Source organism: Mirounga angustirostris, unplaced genomic scaffold (genome assembly GCF_029215605.1).
Source record: "Mirounga angustirostris isolate CCGP_5_RB_7025 unplaced genomic scaffold, mMirAng1.0.hap1 SCAF_5, whole genome shotgun sequence".
Classification (NCBI taxonomy): Eukaryota; Metazoa; Chordata; class Mammalia; order Carnivora; family Phocidae; genus Mirounga; species Mirounga angustirostris.
The window spans coordinates 139232930-139257189 of NW_026991713.1; the positions used below are offsets into that span (position 1 = coordinate 139232930).

Below are 24260 nucleotides of genomic sequence, written 5' to 3' on the forward strand. Positions count from 1 at the left end.
TAAAGTCTGGTTTTTAAGTAGAATGTTGTATATATTGAATGCCTTCACTAGATCATAAACTATGGGGACAGGAAATGTCTATTCTCCTCGTGATTATATACTCAGCATCTAATACAGATGCTGTAGATCAAATATTTGTTAAACGAGTGAACAAATTAATGCTGTTTACACTGTCTTCTGAATACCCTTAATGTCCTACACCTTCAGTTATACTCTGCCCTGTTCCTGGAAGATGGGGACTGTTACCATTGCAAGACTTTATTTAGCCACCTGCAGTCTTCAAGGGGCTGATATTGGGACCATGGGTCTCGACTTTGAGCAGCTCTGGGCCTCAGCTTTCTCTCCACTGTGAGATTAAGAAGTTGGACTGGATAAAAGTGTTCAAACCCTATGTAGAGCCATAGCAATCCCTCGGATCCCTTTCCAGGGCTGCCTAATTGAAATGTCACACTCTAAGTCTCAGACTCGGAAACAGACGAGGAGCCTCCCCTCAGCTCAGGTTCTGGCAAATTCTTGTCAGCTGCTGGGTATAGAGTAGGCTCTCGAATATACATTTGCTTAATGAGTACTGCCTACAGGTAAGGCAGGGATGGGGCCTTACTTAAGACAAAGGTCTTTTTTGAGATACTCATCAACCACATGTGAATGAAATGTGGCTGGTCCAGATGGAGATGGCTAAAAGCCTAAAACTATCAACTAGATTTTGAAGACTTGGTGCCAAATAAGCATGTTAAATGTCTAATTGGTATATTATATACTGAAATATTTTGGACATATTAGATTAAGATGTATTATATTGAATGTCACCTGCCCCTTTTAATATGGCTACTAGAAAATTTAAAATTACCTATGTGCCCGACATTAAAGGTTTTCATCTGACAGCATTATTTGTGGTTTTTATTTAGCGCAGTAGCTTTGTTAATGTACATGCCCGTCGACACCCTGCCTCTCCGCTGTGACCCTTGGCCAGCAGAATCAACATCACTCGGAAGATTATGAGAAACGGCAGAACACCAGCTCCACCAACCCCAAACTTACCGGGTCAGACTCTGTTTTAGTTGGATTCCCAGGTGATCTGCATGCACGAATCTGAGAGGGTCTGATTGGGGGTCAACAAGGCCCCTATTGCCTCCCTGCCCATCAAACTTCTGCCTGTCCAATCCCATGGATTGGGATTTGTAACCTGAGGGACCTGGATCCTTCTGGGGTGTGGGGAGCCTGTAGATGGGCCCTAGGAATCTGTGAAATACTAAAATTTTATGCAGCTCATTTTGTGAATGTAGGTGGCTTTTCATGAAGGGATGGCCATGTCACCAGCACTTGGGAAGTGGTGAGCAGGGCAGATGCTGGGGGTGAGGCCCAGCAACGCCCTAACAAGCTCTCCTGCGATCCTAACTTCTGGAGTCGAGAACCATGGAACGAGGTACTGGTGAGGCCTAAGCCATGCACTACATGATGATCTGGGGGGTGACACCGGCCTTCTCAGACATGGGCGTCATGGGATGGAGTTGCAAGATGTGGTCAGTGTTCAGCCGAGCATAAGGGTTATGAAAATGGGCCTAAATTTTTCACAAAACAGTTAAAGTACTTTCAGTCTCTTGAAGGCTGATGAAAGTCAACTCAAATGTTTATGTGAATGAGTAAGACCCTCCACAGGAGCTGAAGTCACCGATGGTAAACTACCATGTGATCTGGCTGTGTTTGCGGGTTTCACCCATTCCCCTATAGCAAACCAATTTATTAAAGCCAGTTTTTTTAAATACATTTATTAACCAATGTTAACACATTAAATGAATCTATATATTGCTAGTCAGAGCAGCTTACAAAATGCCAGAATGCATCATAGAACTGGACAGCCACAATGAGTAAATTACAATGTGCATAGTGGCTAAGCTCAACACCTTGATATAGCTTTATGATTTGCAGAAAATTTTTAATAATGATTCCTAAAACAATCAGTTGTAATTTTACCTAAACTTTTACAAAACCAGGCCACAATCTCTTTTTTTTAATTTTGTTTTTTTTTTTTTTTTAACACACAGTTTTCACGCTGTAGTAACTTGGAAATGTGCAACCGTGTCAACGGAGACAAAAAAGCCAAAGTAACACGAATCTTACTTTCATGCAGCTATCAGTTAAATAGTACATACTCTGGAATGATTTTACACCAAAAATATTTCCACAATAACTTGCTCTCATAGGGGTGGATCGAAGTTTTAAAACTTGAAAAACAATCAGAGAAGGTAAGTGTTCTCGGTTACAACGTCTCAGTCAGACCACGGCACCATGGCGACGCTGACGATCACACAGCAATGGGGGGGGAGGGGAACAGGACGCCCAGTCGCTGCCTTATTCAGGCGCGGTGCTGAGTGGGCCGCCAGGCAGCAGCTTGTCGATTAACTCGTGTCACCACCTCAACAGCATCAGGACTGGATGGAGGATTATTTCACAGAAGACTTAGTTACATTTTCATCTTTAGAGTGACCCTGACAAACCTGGAGAAAACTTTTAAAAAGGTTTTCCTCCTGATTCTCTCACTTCCATGGTGTGTAATTGCTTTAATAAATATCAAAGGTCTAAATAAATATTTACAAATTATTTCTCTAACCTTTAAAAATAACTAAATGATAAATGGGAATTTGACTTGGTCTAAGCTCAGTCTTTGAAAAAACAAATGGCGAGATTTAAAAAAAAAGTAATTTAAGTTTTCCTGGCTGAATTTTATATATCTATGTATAAAAAAATCATTATTCAACTATCGATCCATTCCTATTGGTAATGCTTCTTAATCCAGACATTCCGCAAAATACAGACTTTTTACAAATCACGGCATCTTTAATACAAGAAAATTAACATGCATTATTCTTCATTCTGTGTACAGTGATGGAGTTCATTAGTAGGCAATGACCCATTACTACAAACATAACGGCCTCTGTGAAACTTAAGTGCTTTCTTTCCTTTTAGTATTAATTTACAATATACGAGGTGACACCAGATAATAGGCAATCAGATGATACTTGGGGAGGGAAGGGAAGCATTAAAGAAATTTGTATGCCTCATCTATAATTTCATGGATGGATAAAGGTAGTTTTTGGCTTTTTATTTTTTGTTTATCTTGTTACAAGCACTCACGTTAGGACAAAGATGAAATGTGCAAACTTTAAAATTTAAATATTCATTTTCTCTAAGATCCAGCTCAGTAAAAGATTACCCCAGTTCCCTGCAATTTTAAACTACAAGATCAAAGCTAATAATTTGTTATAAAAGTTATATATTGAAAAGAAATAATGAAAAACACAATTGGGAAATATTTAAGAAAAAATATGCAGGACTAGCACCTGCTGTGTCAACCCTGTTCCCTAAATTCAATCATATACCCACTGGCATAACCAACAGATAATGCCTTTAAACAGTAAATTAAGCTGAACAAAACCAGCTCAACAAGGTTAAGAAATAAATTCCACATCAAGGTAGTATGTTTTATTTCTGAAACAGTTCTGTAGTTCTTACATTCAGATCTATTTTAAATGTGTCTTTGTTAAACTTGCTTGTCTTCACCTGTTGTTTTTTTAAAGATCTGTTGTTAAAGGTTAAAATCTCTGTAAAACCTAAAAATGTTTTAAAATTTGCTGAAAATGCAACAAATTCTCAATTAAAATTTATTTAAAATAATACCCTCCACTGATGTTACTTTTACCCCCTGAAAAACTCCGGAGGAGCATTAACAAAAGATTTAAACTACTGTGCAAAATTTCTTCACGAAAAGTGTTTAAAGGCTGGTGCAAAATGGGAAGCAAATTCTAAACAATTTTGGCTTCTTGGAAACAAAAACCGCTGTGTCTGAGAAGAGTGCGCGCCGGAGGCCCCCGGAAAGCCCGCCTTCATCTTTTCCGGCGACAGGTGCGCTTGTGCTCGGCGTGCCAGTGCTCCTGCTGGCACTTGATGGAGCAGTACGACGTGTTCCAGCAGCAGTGGTACATGGCCTCCTCCTCACAGTTGTAGCACTGCAGGGGAGAAATCGGGACCGTGGTTAGACCTGCAGGATCCATGTGGCTCAGCCTTCCACGACTGTCGCCAAGAATATCCGAGTGTGTGGCATGTACCACGCCCAGCAGCCGGGAGCAGGGGGGCCACGGAAGCCGCGGCATTTAGCCCGTCACCAGCAAGTGTGGGCGTCCCTGGCACATCAGCTTCTCACTCTACTGCTCATCCCCATCAGCATACAAATCTAAAGAGCGGATTCGGGAAAGATGACAGGGTGTGAAGCACCACGCATCTCTCCCCGTGTGGACAACAACTGCATCGACAGAATCGGTCTTAAGTAACTATTCTGGAACTCTGCAGTCTCCTGAAGGCTTCCAATTTCTCGGGGAAGTTGGGGACAGTAAATTCTGATTAATTTTGGTCAATTTCAGCTCTTAGCACAGTAGCAACTGCCTCCCACCTCCAGCCGCGTGGTGGCCGCTGTGTATGCGCAGAACTAAGGGCATCGAAGGGGAAGCTTAGAAAGTGTGCACGCCCAAGGAGAGGCTCAGAAAAGACCTGAGAAGTCCTTAAGTTTGTGCCTCAGACGGATTCTCAGCACAAAGACAGCCAAAACAAAAATCAGCAAACCTGAAAAGGCGGAGAAAAGAGTTCCAGAGTTACCACATAATTAGATTCAAATGTCCAGTGTTCCGCCTCAACAACAAAAAAATGAAGGTATATAAATAGGAACATTCAAAGAAAAAAAAACAACTGTCCCTGAAAAGGGCCTAACAGCAGAGATATTAAAGACTTTAATAGCTGTTTTAAAGATGCTCAAAGAACTAAAGAGAGATGTGGAGAAAGTTAATGTGTGTGAACAAAATGGAAATACCATTAAAAAGAAACCAAAAAGAAAATCTGGAGCTGCAAAGTCCATTAACTGAAACACTGATTCTCTGAAGACAAATCCAAGCAGAACCTGAGGGACTGGGGGACACTGTCCAGTGTCTGGGAACCTCACAGAAGGAGAGAAGACAGGGTAGAGATTATGTGCGGAGATAATGGCTGAAAACTTCTCAATCTGATAGAAGATGTGAACATAAATATCCAAGAAGCTCAAGGAATTCCAAGTCAGAGGACCTCAATGAGACACACATCAAGACACGTTATCTCCAAACTTTCTAAAGCCCAAGTTAAAAGAGAATTCTGGAAGCCTACAAGAGAAACTGTCACATGCAAAGGATCATCAATATGTTACCATCAGCTTTGTCATCAGAAACTCTGGAGGCCAGAAGACAGTGGGCTGATATCTTCAAAGTGCCAAAAGAGAAATACTGTCAATGCAGAATCCTATATTCAGCAGAACTGTCCTTCTAAACATGAGGGATAAATTTTAAAATTCCCAGATACTCAAAAGCTGAGGGAACTTGTGACCTGCCCTCTAAGAAATGCTCAGGGGAGTCCTACAAGGTGAAGAGAAAGGACACCAGCCAATACCTCAAATTTGTTAAGGGAAACAATAAAGGTTACAGCAGAGATAAATGAAACAGCATAAAAACAATAGAGAAAATCCGTGAAATCCAACGTTGTTTTTTTTGTCAATTTTATTATCTTTTCAATCTTTTAACTAGATGGACTGAGAGAACTCAAATTACTAAAATCAGAAATGAAAGTGGGGATCTTACTACTGATTCTACAGAAATATGAAGGATTTTAAGAAAGTACTATTAACTGTTCCGTCTTAGAAAACTTAAGAACTAGATAAAATGGACAAATTCCCAGAAGAATAAAACTTACCAAGACTAACTCAAAGAAATTTAAGCATATTGAATAACTAATAAAAATCTCTCAATAAAAAAGAGCCCTGGGGGCGCCTGGGTGGCTCAGATGGTTAAGCGTCTGCCTTCGGCTCAGGTCATGATCCCAGGGTCCTGGGATCGAGTCCCGCATCGGACTCCCTGCTCCTTGGGAGCCTGCTTCTCTCTCTCTCTCTCTGTCTGTCTCTCATGAGTAAATAAATAAAATCTTTAAAAAAAAAAAAAGAGCCCTGGAATTGCTGGCTACTCTAGTAAATTCTAGCACATAGTTAAGGACCAATAGCAATCCTTCCCAAACTTTCCCCTAACACTGTAGTATAGGAAACACTTCCTACCTCATTCTGTGAATCCAGCATAACCTGACACCAAAGCAAGACAGAGACACTACAAGGAACAAAAACTATACATCAGGATGCCTTCTGAACAGTGGGACAGAATCCTCCACAAAAGATTAGCAGCACAGTAAAAGGATTCTATACCAGAACCATGTGGGACATAGTCCTGTGACACAAGAGTGATCCAAAATACGAAAATCGATCTGTAATATGCACAGCAACACAACGAGGAAAAAACCCACATGAGCATCTCAACTGATGTAGAAAAAGCATCTGACAAAATGCAACACACCCTTTCATGATAAACACTCAACAGGAATAGAAGGAAACTGCCACCTATGAAAAACCCACAGCAAACATCACACTTAGTGAAACACTGAAAGTTTTTCCTCTAAAATCAGGAACAAGGCAAGAATGCACCCACTTTTACCACTTGTACTGAGCAGAGTACAGGAAGTTCTAGCCACGGCAACCAGGCAAAAAAATGAGATCCATACTTGAATAAACTTACCTGTTTGCATATGGTTTGATCTTCAGAGTTTTCTACACCTAAGACTCCAGAACAAAGCTCTTTAGAACAAATGAATACCGCAATGTAGCAGGACGCAAAGTCATAAAATCAGCTGCATTTCTAACAGGAACAATGAACAATCTCAAAAGGAAACGATGAAAACAATTCTGTTTAAAATCGCTCAAAGAAGAATACGTAGGAATTAACTTAACCAAGGAGGGAAAGCCTGCACAACAAACACTACCTAATACTGCTGAAAGGAATTCAAGACATGAACAAATGGAAACCCACCCCGTGTTTGTGGATTGGAGGACATCATACTGTTAAAATGTCAGCAGGACCCAACGCCATCTACAGATTCAGTGCCATCCCTACCAAAATCTCAAACTTTTTCAGATATAGAAAACCCATCCTAAAATTCATGTGGAATCTCAATGGACCCCAAATAGCCAAAATCATCTTGAAGACAAGAAGGAGAAACTAGAGGACTCACACTTCCTCATTTCAAACCTACTACAAAAACTACAGTAACCAAACCACGTGGTACTGGCATAAAAACAGACAGACGGACGAAGGGAGGTGAACTAGCATAAAAACAGACAGACGGACGAGGGGAGGTGAACAGAAAGCCCAGAAAGAAACCCTCACATAGTGTAAGGACTTTTGACGAGGATGCCAAGATCTCTCGATGGGGAGCCGACAGTCTTTTCAACAGAATGGGCTGGGGACACTGCATCTCCACATGCAAAGGAGGAGGCTGGACCCCTACCTAACAGCCCACACACACATTAACTCAAAATGGATCAAAGACCTCAATGTAAGGCCTAACACGATAAAACTCTGGAAGAAAACGTAGGACAAAAGCTTCACGACACTGGATTTGGCAATGATTTCTTGGATGTGACCAAAGGCACAGGCAACAAAAGAAAAAATGAAGTGACTTCATAAAAATTCTAAAAGGTCGTACGTACATCAGGAGACACTGTCTACAGAGTAGACTGAGAAAAATATCTGTAAATCATACATCTGGTTAAGAATTAACATCCAGGGGACACCTGGGTGGCTCAGTCGGTTAAGCCTCTGCCTTCGGCTCAGGTCATGATTCCAGGGTCCTGGGATCGAGTCCCACATCGGGCTCCTTGCTCAGCAAGGAGCCTGCTTCTCCCTCTGCCTGCCTCTGTCTGTCTCTCTCTCTGATAAATAAATAAAATCTTTAAAAAAAAATAAATAAATAAAAATAAAAAGAACATCCAGAATATATACAAAACTTCTGATACTAACAACCTGACTCAAAAACGGGCAAAGAAGTTGAGGAGACACATCCCCAAAGATACAAGAATAAGCACATGCGAAGACGCTCGACGTCACTGAGCACCAGGGAAACGCAAATCAAAACCACAATGAGGTACCGCCTCACACCTGTCAGAACGGCTAGACCCAAAAAGACAGGAAATAACAAGTGCTGGCGAAGAGGCGGAGACAGGGGACCCTCGTGCACTGCTGGTGGGAATGCAAGCTGGTGCAGCCAGTGTGGAGAACAGTATGGAGGTTCCTCAAGATGTAAAAATAGAGCTACCCTGCGCCCCAGCAATCCCACTACTGGGTGTCTGTCCAAAGGAAATGAAATCAGGACACAGAAAAGATATCGGCAGCCCCACTTCACTGCAGCGTATTCACCAAAGCACAGAACCTAAGTGTCCATCAGCGGACGAGTGGACAAAGAAGATGCGGTACACATACCCGGCAGACAGACGGCAACTCGGCTGTTGCAACAGGCTGGAGATGCGCAGAGGGAGCGGAGAGCCGGGTGCCGCGGGGCGCTCCGGCGGCCTCACAGCTGGGAAAGGCTGAAACAGCAGTGTGCTATTCCCTGTTCCAGCCTCCTCTTCCCGTTTCTTTGATTCTTCAGTAAACTTACAGGGGTTTTTCCCGTAAGTCTAGTGCCCACTTTTTAGCTTTTGCTTGTCTTTGCGTGAAGACAGAATTACAGACGAGTGCGGGGACTGTGTGTGGTGATGATCTTGAGCACACCTTAATTCCCATTGGGTGATATTTATTTCCTTACTCATCTGCTTTTTCTACCAAGTTCTGAATTACATGCTAAGTTCCCTTTTCCTTTTTTTATCACAGTATTTATAACATTCACTTTCCTGAGGGAACATTTACTGGACATAGAAAGACCCTCTTCACAAAATGTAGTCTGGATCCAGTGAAGAATCGCAACACTTCTTACAGTAATTCATTACGAAACCAAGTTATGAGTTTTGGGGACCAAAACGTTTTCCCCAACAGTTAGCTGAGACAAGTAGACAGGTGCGCTCAGAGCTCCCAATCTAGGGCAAGAGTCACAAACATGACACGGAGAAAAAGGAACCGTGTGTCAGATTCTAAGAGGAGTTAGAGTCCAGTGAGATGCCATCAGAAAGCAAATCGAGTAAAAAGGATCTAATGTATAAATGTTATGCAGCAAAACCTAAAAATGTGCTGTTGTGATGCGGACACCAAGCGTGTCAGGAGTTAGCGGGCAAACGTCAGGGCACAGGACGTGCACCGATGGCTAAGTCCTGTCCATCAGACACAATGAGCATGCACTGAACGTTCATATACTCAACAAAATAACCCTGAGCAATACTCAGTAACGTGGGTCGTGGAGTTCACAGAGGAGAGGACTTTTAGTAAAAATGTAAAAATTCTTTAAAGCTGATCATTTCACATCTGCCCTTATTTCAGGTATAAACATCCCATATTCCACAAGGTCATTCTGAGCTGAGTTTCATCACACAGCGTTTCACCGTCCGCACACTGGGTGGAACATGTTCACAAGTCAGACTGAAATCATACAGATACTTACCCACTGCTTCTTCTTGGTCTGAGAAATCAGCTGTTTGTGCTGTGTCGCTAGCTTCTTGATTTCTTCTACAAACTCTTCTTTACACTTCTCCTTTACTTGCTTACATTTTCTGTCCATCTCACCCTGCATATTGGCTACAGCTTTATTTACAGCTTGTCGCTTCTCTTCTTCCATTTCCGAGCGCAGCTGGAATGAAAACGGTAGCCCGTAACTGTCCGCCCTCGATGGACATGGACCACCTCCCCCGAAAGAACCTTCCTCCACAGTTTCTACTTAACGGATGTACCTCTTCCCTTTATTTCCTCAAAGGCTGTACACGTCTTAGGTGAAGGAAAACAGGTATTATTATTAATTAAAATGCCACCTTAAGATGTGCCTAGTTTTAAAGGAGCTGCCTGGCTGGGCCCACGGGAACGCTATCCGAGAACTCCTGTCATGCTCGGGGTCCTTGGGAGGGCAGCTTTACCTTTTCCAGAGCTTCCCGCACAACTCTTTCTGTTTCTCGCTTGTGGTCAGACTTCATTCGGTCTTTAAAGTCATTGAAAATCTTGGTGTATTTGTCGTGGCACATGCTCTGACAGACGCCGTCACCGGTGGTCTGGGTGCTTCGATGCAGCATTCGTGGGGAAGAGGCACTTAACTTCTTGGTCTGAGTGGACACAGAAACCTTTTCGATTGGCTGAGGCATCGTGGGGATCTCCTGGCTGGAACTCACAGCTTCCGTCTCCGGCTCTGGTTCCTATAGGACAAGAACAGTACGCAGACGTGACACAATGCCGCCCGACCGCCCACTGGTTCAAGAGCAAGCTTGGTCAGACCAGAACGATGGTGACGAGCTACTATTACAGCCCATGCAATCAAGACGGCAAATTCTGTGTATTTTAGCACAACTAAACCGACAGAAAAAACCCCAAAAACGTCTATGCAATTAATAGCCACGATAATTGGAAACAGGAACTTTGTCTATAAGTTTGTTGCAAATGAACACTACGGTCTTCGCTTCTCAGACTAAACAGAAATATATAAAACAGAAAACCCTTATCAATGTAGAGTCGGTGCTGTGGACTAGATTCATTAACAGACATCCTAAAGTTCTAAACCACTCCTCCCTGAGTAAGCATCTGGAATTGTGCCAAGAGGAACACCTGGTTTTAGAGCATGAATCTGTAATTTTGAAAGGCTGAGCTTATACTTTCCTCCAGTTTTTCAACGTTGACCTAACTGAAGGATTGGGTAAATGCTTTGTTTTCAATAATGCTGAGTAAATATCAGAGTTCAGATGCAGACTGTGGGTGTGCGCGTTTTTCTAGCGACGAGGGCGGGCAGAAGATGGGGCCCCTGACGGCAGCGTTTCAGGGGCACTGCTGGACCAAACTGTCATGACCGTGGCCAGCACAATGCCACCTGGACGCTGCAACGCGGGCCACTTACTTCCTTTTTGGGTTCCACACTTTGATTACGTCGTCCTTTCTTTGCTCTTGGTTCCTGAGTGACCTTTAGCTGCGGGCATCATAAGAGGGGCAGCATGTTATTCCAGACAGTACGGACACTGGCCAGGGGCCCGCAGGTGAGCCGTGAGTAACCTGCCCCCTCAAGCCCACGCAGCCCCCACACACAGAGCTCCCGCACAGGGCAGGGACGGGGGCTGGCGTGCTGCGCACTGGCTGGCTCGCTGGTGAGTCAGGACCCGGGCTGTGGACTGCCTGTTTTGATTCCTGCGGCAGAGCGCTCGACCAACGTGTGGTACGAGGGGAGGAGTGCACGCTAACCGCGCTCCCATCCACAGTGACTGACAGGCAGCCTCCCGCGGGGACACCCACCTGCTCGTTACTGGTGGATGAGATGCTGGACTCCGCCTCCTCCTCCCCTCGGTCCTCGTTCTTGGACTTCCAGAACCTTCCTTCACGAAGGAAGCGCTGATGAAGCTCCAGCTCGTCACAAGCCTTCTTCCAGCCCATGCTGCGCTTCACGTGCAGCCGGTGAACGTTCACTGTGATGTCCTGTATGTTTTCCGATGGGATCCAGGCCCTTCAAGAAACACCAGAGGCACAGTTGGAAACTTCCAGAATGCTAGTACACTCTATCCAGTGCAAAGCAGGGCCTGGGGTGACTCCACGCCCAGCGACCGTGGGTGACGGCTGCAATGCAGACACTCACCCAGGAGGAAGTGGGTGAGAACAGTTCTCAGAGCGGGACGACTCACGCGTACCTCAGCACTGCCCACAGCTTCCGTTAGCCAGGTCAGCGTGTCACAGCTCCTACCTGCCCAGGAAGGCGCTCACACCTGGCTCTGGGCAGACGAGAGCTGCAGGTCGTGAGTATACACAGATCGGACATACAACACAAGGGCATCCCAACTCTGTTCCCCACTCCCTGACATTGCTAGCACATCCGTATTCACTACACAAATCATCACTAATGATTTATCGTTCAGCAGCCAAGAACTCAGATATGAAAGTGTCTCTGAATTATGTGTAATACTGATCCAAAACTACTGGATGCAAAACTACATGCAGCTCTGCTGGGAAGAAGGCTAAAAACTCAAGAACATTTTCCTAGGCACTCACACCTTGACTGGACTTGCCTGTGTGCCCACCGACGGCACGACACACTCCAGAGTAAATGGGGCCTGACCGTGGGATCCTGCCTCACCCGACAGCGGCAGGAGCTGGCGCCCAGACGGGCTAGGGTAAGCCGGTGATTCGGGGCAGGACTGCGTGGTGCCGGCACACACAGCCTCTGCCGGGAAGGGAGTGTGTCCCAACCGAGAAGTGAGGACAGTGCGATGCGGCGTTGTGGCCAGGGGGCCTCGGGGATGTTCTGGAGAGAGGAGGGCGGCAGCTGGGCTGGATCTCAAAGGATGCGAGTGCCACAGGAGGGGAGAGAATCCCAGCAGAGGGAGGGGCACAAATGAGACAGAAAACAGTAAGGTGCACGAGATGTTCTCTAGAGCACCAAGTGGGGAAAGAGCACCTCACACACAGATTTATTCTTCCTAGTCTTCTAAGCGCACGCGGTCAGCTTCCACCGGTGGCCTAGTGACGGGGGCTCAGACCCCTGCCTGAGGACCAAAGGGACCGAGGGAGTCACGGCACATACGCCTAAGCCATGAATACAGACCTCCACCTCGCAGCACAAGCTAAGCTATGTGCTTTACAATTTCAATACACGGTCCTAATGTTATAGCCTGGCAGCTGGACCCGTGAAATTGGGACTGCCACGTACATGTTTTTAAATATTCCACCCAGTGTCTCACCTGACAGTACATGCTTCATTAGAAACCCTACAAAGTAAACGATAGTTAAAAGCTCCGAACTCTAACACAAAGACCACAGACGAAATCTGGCTTCTGGAGGAGCTCCCTGCCATTTGATCTTGAGTTAGTATCGTATTTACTCTTTAAGTCAACGATATTCATTGTCTATTATGTACCAGGCAGTCAGTAAGTATGTTTTCACTTTTTAAAAGCAGGGTTTCTGAGACAGATTTCTGTTATTAGCAGTGTGGACTGCCTGGGATGATCTGTGACCCATGAGAGTATTTTTTCTCCTTAAATTGTCTACTTATCCCTTGGATATAATAAAATTGATTCACATCTGTTCTTAACATGAGACGTATTGTCTCCATGCGGTTCATACGGGCAGGGCTGTTCTCTTGGAATCCCTTCCATGACTGCAGATATCAGATTCCACTTTAAAGAGGACCACGGGTTATGCAATATGATCTACAAAAAACATCCTGCAAAGTAGGGTAAGTCTAATAAAAAGAAGTAGAATCTAATTTGGCTGTATCTACACATCTGTCGATCCTGAACATACACATTCTCCGACAGCTCGGTGATCTGTTGGCAAATGAACTCAAAATGGTGTGCTTCTTCCTGCCCATGACTCCCGGCTGCCTCCAGGAACCTGCAGCAGAGGGAGTCAGCCTTGCTGGCTGGCCCAACCTCTCCCGTTACTTCTTCCTCGGGAAGGAAACCTTGCAAATCCTAGAAGAATCATGCTCCCATGGAGCCGTTCCTCCTGGAGTGTGACACTTGCTCAGGGTCTTGGGGAAGGGCAGCGCGTTCCATACAGAGCATACAGAATAGGCGAGTCCAAGACCATTTTTTTGTATAAGGTTTTTTTCTCCCACCTATGTATAAAGACAGGATGAGGTGGCAGAAGTATTTATTAATAGTGACGCTGAATAACAGTGTGAATGTACACAGTACCACCGAGATGATCACTTAAAAATGGTTAATGTCGTAAAAATAATATGGGAATTTGCAGCTCGGGCCTTTATGAGCCATCTCTTCTTGGTGTGTGACATGTTGCTTCATTAAAACTCATGATTATAATTGTATAAGGTTCATTTTTTGATAAATCCAGTATTTTAGTAAGATGGAGTATAACTTTAAAGGTACGTCCTCATCATTTACTTTAAGGATCGTGTTGGGTACATAGTAATGAGGAGCAGAAAAGGAAGAGGATTCTGGATTTCTTGTGAGGTCATGGATCTTTTTCAGCTGAGCCTTGGACGGCAGGGGTCTGTCCTGTGCAGGGCCTCACACACGACGTCAGCATGGAATATGTATAACATACAGAGTATGTTGTCAGAATGGCTGTTCTCAGTTAAGTTTCTAGGGGAGTCAAAAGTTAGATGTGAATTTCTGACTGGGGGGGCTTGGCACCCCTAACCTCACTCTTGTTCGAGGGTCAACTGTATTTTCTACAATAAAGTCCTCAGAGTCCCATCTGTCCAGAACTGTTTTGATTAAATCTTCCAGGAAATAATAAATTCAGAAGAAAAAAACCTCTGGAAATGTAATGTAATGTTGTAATTCTCTCTTCAGAACCCAAGTAGATTAGCTCACATGTTCTCTTAAAACATGATCTGAATAATATACTAAAGGACAAAAAAATACCATTCATGGTTGAAGATAGTGTAAGCCTGTCTGAACGTGGATGAAAAACTGTAACACAGGCACTAAACAGTTCGAACATTTTACAAACCGCCCGAATTCTTGGTTTTTCTATGTTACCTAGATCTTCCGTCACGTGGGATCTGCAGTAACACGTATCTTTATGACGTCCCTGCTGCCAACCACGCACTCTGCTTCAGTGATTGTGTATAAAGGTTTCGTTAACCCTTGCAAGGACTCTTTGGAGACAGGTCTTACTGAAGCCCTGGCTGTGGGTGAGGGACTAGACAACGGTCTGCGACGGGGAGACAGAGCAGAGCCGCGATGCTGTCCTCCGCGTCCCTGCCTCTCATGCGCTGCCTGTTCCCACGGCAGACGGAACACACCGGGTGTGATGCACTGAGAACACCGAAAACCACCACAGCTCGTTCACGTTGCATCACTTATGTCTCCTGCCCCGAGAGGGCCCGCTAAGCACGCATCTGTCTGTGAAGGAAGTAAAGGAACTACTCTTTTGGAAATTAGTCGCAGGTTTCTTGCCACTAAACTTGGTTTTTTTTTTGCTTGTTCATTTATTTCTTTTTAATTTTTTAAATTCTTTATTTAAATTCCACTAAAAATGCTTGCCACTGAATTTCTATTTAAACGAAGACTATGGAGAGGAATGCAGTCCCTTGCTGTGTAGCTTCTCACAGCAGTGACAACTGCACAAACGCCACGTGTCAGGCACACGGGAGGCGCTGCAGGACTCGCAAAGGCCTGCGGACCACGTCTTGGATGCGGTGCCTTCCCTGCGGCTGCCGTGTCTGGGGACCCTTGTCAGCGTCCAGTCAGCCCTACTAGTGAGTATTACTCAGGACCATACTTCACCGCTCAATAAATGTTAAGGTCTTGGCATCACAACGAAGGAGGCAGCTATGATTTCATGGTACAGTTCACATTCTTTACTGTTGGGATACATGTATTCGCACATGACGAAAAGGTGAACTTTCAGGCTTTGCTATACACACCTCCCTAGCAACAGGAACCCAAAAATCTAGGTTGAAAACAAGGTCTGGGAGTGACATGTGTGTAATCCTGAACACACCTCAGATCACAGCATCCACACGGCCTCCTGCTCCCGTCAATGACTATGTGTGTGGCCCGAACAGAGCTTTAAGGCGACTGAGACCACGTCCAGTCATCACGGACCGCGGAGCGGCCACACTCCGGGAGTCCTCCCAACCTCCTACCTCACCACGTCCCACCGTGTCAGGCACTGAAGCTACCACCACTGTCTCTGGCCACTGTCCAGTACGTGCTGACCCACTGGAACGGAGTAAACACTTTACAAGCCCAAATGAACAAAACAAAACAAAACAGAAGGTAGAAATGACAAAGTATTAGTGACTTCCTATTCTGGGTGGTAGGTTTCCTGGTTTTATTCATTTTTTCCCCTGTACTTATGTATTCTATTGAATTCTCAAGAACAAAGGAAAAGATAATTAACCAAAATAAATCAATGGATAGTAAGTGCAAAAAAAAACGTGTTTCTCCAGATTAGAGTAAGTTCCAGGTTGTTTCTAACGGAGGGGCTCTCCGAACACCAAGGACCACCTGGCGGGCACCACGGTTGCCAGGAGGTCAGCGGTGAAGGCGGGGCCATGCTCACCTTTGGTGGTGGTGACCAAAGAAGCGGACGTCCACCTGGTTGTCCTCCTTCTGCAGGACTTTGGCAGGCCAGAATCCAAAGCCTTTCATTTTAGCCCAAACGAGTTCATGATTAGGTATCTGGAAATAAAATGTTTTACCTTGTCACATTGTTTTTTTAAATACAAGTACATCATTAGTAATGAACAACCTAGTAAGTATAGTCCATTATCTCAAAAGTATTTTTTTTTTAACTCCTAAACCCATAGAACTTTTTCTCAGATTGATTCTGCCTTTAAGAAATATACCAAGGGCACCTGGGTGGCTCAGTTGGTTAAGCGACTGCCTTCGGCTCAGGTCATGATCCTGGAGTCCCGGGATTGAGTCCCGCATCGGGCTCCCTGCTCGGCAGGGAGTCTGCTTCTCCCTCTGACCCTCCCCCCTCTCATGTACTCGCTCTCTCTCATTCTCTCTCTCTCAAATAAATAAATAAAATCTTAAAAAAAAAAAGAAATATACCAAAAAACTGCAATCTGCATAAAAGGAGCGATGTGGACCCTCGGCTCTCAGAAGAGACAGCCTGCAGCACTTATGGACAAGGCAGTCCCCATGGCCAGCCGAGGCATGTGAGTAACAGTGGTAAACACCATGTCCTCACTGCGCTGGGAGGTGCAGACCAATGCCTTGGAGCCGGTTAGGAATGGGAGTGTGAGGCCCTCCTCCAGGCTTGCTGAATCAGAGAGACACCCACGTGCCTGGGAAGCACAGTGAGGTCCTGAAGAGGCGGCCCCTGGCGCCCAGGGCCTGGCTGCTGTCCCTCCAATCACAGGGAGCGAGCACCCTTCCTGAAATCGTGTCACTCCAGGAGACAGCACACAGCTACAAGCATACGCAAAGCCTTATCCTTCTTGTGAAAGAATGAGGGAAAAGGCAGAAATTCACTTCGTTATATATTAAGGGACCCAGAGTTTATTCTTAAGTTCCTCATTTTAAAGTCAGAAATGGATAATGATGCCAAGTTGTTAACCCTGTGTTTCAGGTTTTATGCTCATTAAAACCACATACACTATGATAGAAAAATATCTCGGAAGGATTGTAACCCTTGAGCAAACTGGAAATAAACTTCCTTAGAATAGTACATCACACACTTAAGAGGTAAAAAACAGAAAATCACAAAATTTCACATACACAAGGATAGCAGAACCAATTGTCAGGACGAGCATTTGACAAATAGAAGCAATTCTTGCAAAGCTGTAGTTCATCCAGCTAGAAAAGAAAAGCAACTATTTTAGCCTACATAAAACATGAACATTCAACTATATAAAACAGATCCGTGTAATTAACAAAATTCTCTCTCATGTGCATCATCAGTCTTGCATTTTCTTCCTAAGCTTAACCATTTCATTTTTCAATAAATACTGGGATAGCAGCCACTCTCCCGTTCATACCACCTGCATGTCCGACCTATGCTCCCAGCCTGGCCCCTGCTGTCCCACCGGTCAGCCCTCACATGAAATGCTATGTCCTCAGACAGGTCGGGCTGACCTGCCCATCATAAATACCCAGTACCGACAACAGCAGTTCTTACCCTGCCTCGTTCCTCATTCTCTGCCTCAGTCCTTGTTTGCCTTCCTAACACTCTTTCACAACTTGTAAAGACATGTATTTTGTCTGTTTCTTTTTTGAGTCTTTCTTCAGAGTAAAGCCCCATGAGCAGAGAGCAGTACCTTGACCACCACTTTATCCCTAACACACTGCACAGCACAGAGCACTCAATAAATATTTGTTGAAATGAGAGAAAAAAACAAAGGTCAAACTTGAAATCAAGAAACAAGAGTTTTTATATAAATTAAGACAATTTTGCAAGATTCAGTATGGTTTCATGTGAATGTGTCCAATCAAAAAAACGTTCCCTAATATGTAATTCATTTATTGTATAAATAAGAACTTTGTGGTGTGGGTTTTTTTGCCTGTAAAATCTATATAGGAACTCAAACGTGAATCTTTCATTTAAAGAGGTAACATTTCTGCACAGTGAAGGAAACAATCAACAAAACAAAAAGGCAACCTAATGAAGGGGAGAAGATATTTGCAAATGATATATCCAATAAGGGGTTAATATCCAAAATACATAAAGAACTACCACACCTCAAAACCAAAAAAAAAAATCCAATTAAAAATGAACAGAGGAACTAAACAGACATTTTTCCAAAGACTGTACACTCTGAAAACTATAAAACACTGATAAGAGAAATTGAAGATGACACAAAGAAATGGAAAGGCATTCCATGTTCATGGACTGAGAACAAATATTGTGAAAATATTAGCAATCTACGCATTTAAAGCAATCCCTAGCAAAATACCACCAGCATTTTTCACAGAGCTAGGACAAACAATCCTAAAATTTGTATGGAACCACAAAAGACCCTGAATAGGCAAAGTAATACTGAAAAAGAAAAGCAAAGCTGGTGGCATCACAAGAGCAGTTACAGAAGAGGAAACAAACTTTCTTCGTAGAAGTTACTTAACAACTAAATCTAACTCCCAGGATTTCTGGCAGCATTATTTCCATGTATGTCAGACGTGGAAACAAAACTATTCAAGCTCTATTACAAAGCTGTGATCACCAACACAGTATGGTACTGACACAAAAACAGACACACAGATCAAGTGTGAACAGAGAATAGAGAGCACAGAAATGGACCCTCAACTCTATGGTCTACTAATCTTCGACAAAGCAGGAAAGAATATCCAATAGAAAAAAGACAGTCTCTTCAACAAATGGTGTTGAGAAAACTGGACAGCCACATGCAGAAGAATGAAAATGGACCACTTCCTCATACCACACACAAAAATAGACTCAAAATGGATTAAAGACCTCAATGTGAGACAGGAATCCATCAAAATCTTAAAGAACACAGGCAACAACCTCTTTGACCTCAGCTGCAGCAACTTCTTGCTAGACATGTCTCCAAGGCAAGGGAAATAAAAGGAAGAATGAACTACTGGGATCATCAAGATAAAAAGCTTCTGCACAGCAAAGGAAAAGGTCAACAAAACTAAAAGTCAACCGACGGAATGGGAGAAAATATTCGCAAATGTCTTACCAGATAAAGGGCTAGTATCCAAAATGCATAAAGAACTTCTCAGACGCAACACCCAAAAAACAAATAATCCAGTCAAGAAATGGGCAGAAAACATAAACAGACACTTCTTCAAAGAAGACATACAAATGGCCAACAGACACATGAAAAAATGCTAAGTATCACTTGACATCAGGGAAATACAAATCAAAACCACAATGAGAAAACAAGTCAGGAAACGACAGATGTTGGTGAGGATGCGGAAAAAGGGGAACCCTCCTACACTGTTGGTGGGAATGCAAGCTGGTGCAGCGACTCTGGAAAACAGTATGGAGTTTCCTCAAAAAGTTAAAAATAGAACTACCCTGTGATCCAGCAAGTGCACTAGTAGATATTTACCCAAAGGAAACAAAAACACTAATTCAAAGGGGCACATGCACCCTGATGTTTATAGCAGTGTTATTTACAATAGCCAAACTATGGAGACAGCCCATATGTCCACTGATGAATGAATAAAGAAGAGGTGGTATATACACAATGGAATATTACGCAGCCATCAAAAAGAATGAAATCTTGCCATTTGCAACAACATGGATGGAACTAGAGAGTCTTATACTAAGTGAAATAAGTCAGTCAGAGAAAGACAAATACCATGTGATTTTACTCATATGTGGAATCTGAAAAACCAACCAAACAAACAACAAAAATAAAAGCAACTCATGAACACAGAGAACAAACTGGTGGTTGCAGAGGGGAGGGGGGGTGGGGGGCCCCGTCAGCCATAAAGTTAGTCTGTCTCAGGGATGAGCAGGGATGCTGTCAGTCACAGTGTAATGACGCTGTGTGGTGCGGGAAGCACTACGCTTGTCCAGATGAGCAGTGAATGATGGGTGGACTTGGAAGCCTGACATTACCACAACAATGTATGTCAACTACACTTCAACGTAAAAATAAAAAAGAGGCTAACATTTATTGAGTGTCTGCCCAGTGCCACACACCTGCCTGCCTCACGTAACCAACACCCTTGAGAGCAGTTACAGAAGAGGAAACAAACTTTCTTCGTAGAAGTTACTTAACAACTAGATCTAACTCCCAGGATTTCTGGCAGCATTATTTCCATGTATGTCAGACATGGAAACAAAACTATATTTAAGGGGAATGGCAAAGCTGAAGGCGTGTGAGAGTGGAACTCTGGAGTGCGGCCGGTGTCGCACTGTGGGGGGTGGGCGGTACCTCGTGACAGGTGTCCTTGTACAGCATCCGTGCTATGTCCGCCTGCTCACTGTCTGCTGTAATTAAAGGCAGAGATGACCTATTACCAGTAATCTAGAAACGCAAGACGGCCCCAAGTAATACATTTACATTTCTTTCAGGGAGACACAAGTGGACAGGTACCATTTTAAACAAAGATGTCTATTCTAAATAAAGTTCAGGCAGCAAAACAACATTTTACGGGCAGCTTTCATGCTGCTTTCAAGAGAGCACTGAACCTCTAGGTCCAGACGGCCTCTATCTTTCCCTTGGAATGATGGGACATTAATTAATCAAAGTGCTTATAAAAAGCCCTTCAACTAAGTTTATGTCTAAAACTATAAGGAATAACGTTTTCATCATTTACTGTGCTGGAGTTCTGGGCCACTTTTATAAGCCAAAACCACATTACCAAATATTTTTGAGTTGAGACCCTGACATTATTACTTAGAAATCATTAAGGTATTAATGTTTTGAATGTATGTTCTGTCAAAGGTATTTCCCGACACAGAACGTAAATAGTATGGAGAAACATGCACAGAAAAGAAAAACCATTCAACCTCCATAGAAAATCACGGTGTTGTGCAGAAGCAGCTGAGCGTCCGCTTTGAATTCTTCGTAACTTCGGTACTTTCCTTCATTCACCTTCTGCAGAGGGCGACAGAGTCTAGTATTACACAGACAGGGTTAGAGCACGGGGACACAGCAGAACTCTCCAGGACACTATGACCGCTCCCATGTCCCACAGCACGGAAGGGACACATGTGAGGACCTGGACAAGCCCACCTGCAGCTGGAATATCACGGTCAGGCGGCCCCCGCCCACCCCGCTAAGCTGCCGGCTGAGCTCCGCCTGCCACGTGCACCTCTCATTCTGCGGCGATGAAAACACACTGCTTCTGAGCGCTGTGACGAAGGGGAGCTCTGCTCAGTGCGCTAGGGAGACCCGAACTACACACCTACCATCTGTACAACACACTGTACAAAGACTGAAAAAAGACAACCACTGTTAGCCTCTGTGACGCTTTACCATGACCACGAAGAAGACACATTTATAATTCTGAAGTGGGACTGGGAAGTGAATTATAAATAACTTTAAAATAAGGTCCTAGGTGCATGCCACGCAAGGGTTCCTCCTACACTAGACGCTGTATACGAAGGATTTCCATCACTGGGCTCTCTGTTGCTTTGCCTTCAGCTGCCAGAGAGAAGGATTATGGAGGGAATTTGAGGGGTTTTTGCAGGGGAGGCAAAGTTTTTGGAAGAAGGGTATGGCAAAGTTATTTAGAAGTAGCAGGGAGGCATTTTCTTATCTTGGTGATACTTTTAGGAAATCAGCTTGAAAATAATGTAGACTACAAAGGCCTTTAAAGAATAGCTAAGATCCCGCCTTTCTGTTGAAATCCTCCGAGACCCACTCCAGTTGTCCTTTCTTCAAGAAGGCTTGCAGGATGCCCCCTGCTGGAGGTGCTTGCCCCTATGTGCCATTGATGGTCATGGGGCCTATTGACAAATACTGACATCTGAGCCCCACTCTGAATTTCTGACTGCCCTGGGCTCGGTCTGCCCAGGCACTGGTATGGTCTACAGCTCCCCGGTGATCTGATACACAACCAGCATTCTCAAAGCAACTCTGTGATTTCCAACGTTTGCACCATCGTGGCCTCGACTTTGGTCTATACTGCAAGCTCCTGAAGATATAAAGTCATGTCTTCCTCTTTCTTTTCCTTACAGTGCTGTTTGTTCATGGACGGCACTTGCTAAACACAAAGCTAAGACACCGTCAGCCCAGCTGGTGTTCTCTACAATCAGACAGGACCCGACTAGGGGAAGCATGGAGGTGCCCTCAGGAGAAGAAGAAGCCGAGCAAAGGTGGGGGCATGAGGGGGGCAGGAAGGGCAGCTGGGCTCTTCAGTGTCCTCAGGACATTAGGGTCTAGGAAAATAGGCTTTGCTTGAGGACACGAAACCTGGGGGCAGGAGGTCAGGTGAAAACTCCTTGTTTTGTTCCAGGCTCTGCTGGCCACTTTATAGGGACCAACCTTCATTTCCCCTCTTCTACTGAACTACTACCCCTTCAGTCTTTCCCTGCGGCCAAGGGATTAAGAAACTTGTAAAATGACTTAGAATTATTCCTATGGTCTCCCTATAAACTATTATGGCCAACCATAAGGTCTTACATTCAAAATGACACGTCAAGTACAGAATTAGTAATTTAGCAACCCTAACTAGAAACATGTTAAATGTTTTAACTGGATTTTATTGCAACTTATAATTACATATTAACAAACCCATCAACAATCCTTGGCTAGGAAAGGTAAAATTAAGAACTCTAAGAATAGTTAAGTTTTCTGGTTACAATCTTTGTGTGTTCAGGTTCATTTCATTGCTTCCCAGGACTCTAGTCCTATTCTAATGTTTCCTTGACAGAGCCTCTGAGTAGCAGATGCTCAAGCTAAGAAACCACGTCCAGATGGGAATCCTCGAATCTGAAACATTAAGTTGACCCGACTACACGGCCTCTCAAGAAGCGACAGGGGGCTTCACACCAGGCCGTTCACCGAGGACGCCCGATGTGTGCACAGAGCAGGTACACGGCATCTATGCAGCAGCAATGCCCCCGACAGGGGCCCTGCCGCTTATGTTTTAGGAAGAGGATGGGCAGGCACTCCCTCAGGGAAGAATGGCACCAGCATCATGTGCAGTTGGGAGCTGCTGAGTCACCTGGGAGCTCTGGGTGTATCGGAAATAGGACCAAGGGCCTGGCTTTACCTCCTGTATGGTGGGGACATCGACCGCCGAGTGCACCAGCCTCCGATACATCGGGTGCTTGTTGTCCTTGCCCTTCTTATTAAGGTCTATGGCCTGAAAGGTCAGCAGATACATCACTTTCAAACACAGCCCGAGAGAGACAAGTGAAAATTTCTCAACAATAGAACTTACCAGAAAAATGTGCATGTACTATATAGTTTAATGTGACATTTTTAGGGTTTGATAGAAAGAACATTTTGGAAAATTCCACTTCGTTTTAGACAGTATCAATGAAAATGTTCATTTTGATAAATGGAATTAAAAATGTAAAAATATTAATGTTTCTACAACAAAGGAGGCAGGAATATACAATAGGGAGAAGGACGAAAGGACCACTTTTGATTTGAATTTGAATTTCCCTGATGGCTAATGATGTGGAGCATCATTAAAGGGTGCTGGAAAAATTGAACACTTCTTTTTTTTTGAAGATTTTATTTATTTATTTGACAGAGAGAGAGATCAAGAGAGCACAAGCAGCGGGGGGACAGGGAGGAGCAGCAGGTAGAGGGAGAAGCAGGCTTCCCGCTGAGCAGGAAGCCCGATGCAGGACTCAGTCCCAGGACCCTGGGATCATGACCTGAGCCGAAGGCAGACGCTTAGCCGACTGAGCCACCCAGGTGCCCCAAAATTGGACACTTTCTTACACCACATATAAACATAAACTCAAAATGGAGTAAAGACCCAAATGTGAGATCTGAAATTATATAAATCCTGGAAGAAAACATAGGCAGTAAACTTTTGCACATCAACTTTGCAATATTTTTTGGATATGTCCCGAGGCAAGGGAAACAAAAGCAAAAATGAACTTTTGGGACTTCATCAAGATAAAAATCTTCTGCACAGCAAAGGAAACAGTCAACAAAACAAAGAGGCAACCCACAGAATGGGAGAAGATATTTCCAAATGACATATCTGATAAAGAATTAGTATCCAAAATCTATAAAGAACTTATCAAACTCAACACCCAAGAAAACAAGTAATCCAGTTAAGAAATGGGCAGAAGACATGAACAGACATTTCTTAAAAGAAGACATCCAAATGGCTAATAGACACATGAAAAAATGCTCCACATCATTAGCCATCAGGGAAATTCAAATCAAAACCA

At 44.0% G+C, this 24260-nt stretch overlaps 1 protein-coding gene across 15 annotated transcripts in view; it reads right to left on the bottom strand.

The window, feature by feature from the left end:
- Positions 1-1930: 1930 nt before the first annotated feature.
- Positions 1931-24260, bottom strand: part of ZMYND11 (zinc finger MYND-type containing 11) — a 129052-nt gene continuing 106722 nt past the window's right edge. For 9 of the 15 annotated variants that reach the window (XM_045874523.3, XM_064592178.1, XM_045874521.3 and 6 more), the window contains 10 exons: positions 23117-23209; positions 20907-20994; positions 20329-20384; positions 17201-17278; positions 16035-16153; positions 11301-11508; positions 10912-10980; positions 9947-10219; positions 9481-9666; positions 1931-4004 (listed from right to left, as the gene is read on the bottom strand). In XM_045874523.3, the coding sequence (XP_045730479.1) occupies positions 3882-4004; positions 9481-9666; positions 9947-10219; positions 10912-10980; positions 11301-11508; positions 16035-16153; positions 17201-17278; positions 20329-20384; positions 20907-20994; positions 23117-23209 (1293 nt within the window). In that variant the 3' untranslated portion in view covers positions 1931-3881. The remainder of the gene's footprint in view (positions 4005-9480; positions 9667-9946; positions 10220-10911; positions 10981-11300; positions 11509-16034; positions 16154-17200; positions 17279-20328; positions 20385-20906; positions 20995-23116; positions 23210-24260) is intronic. The other 6 variants (XM_045874530.3, XM_045874528.3, XM_045874525.3 and 3 more) reach the window with 3 other exon arrangements.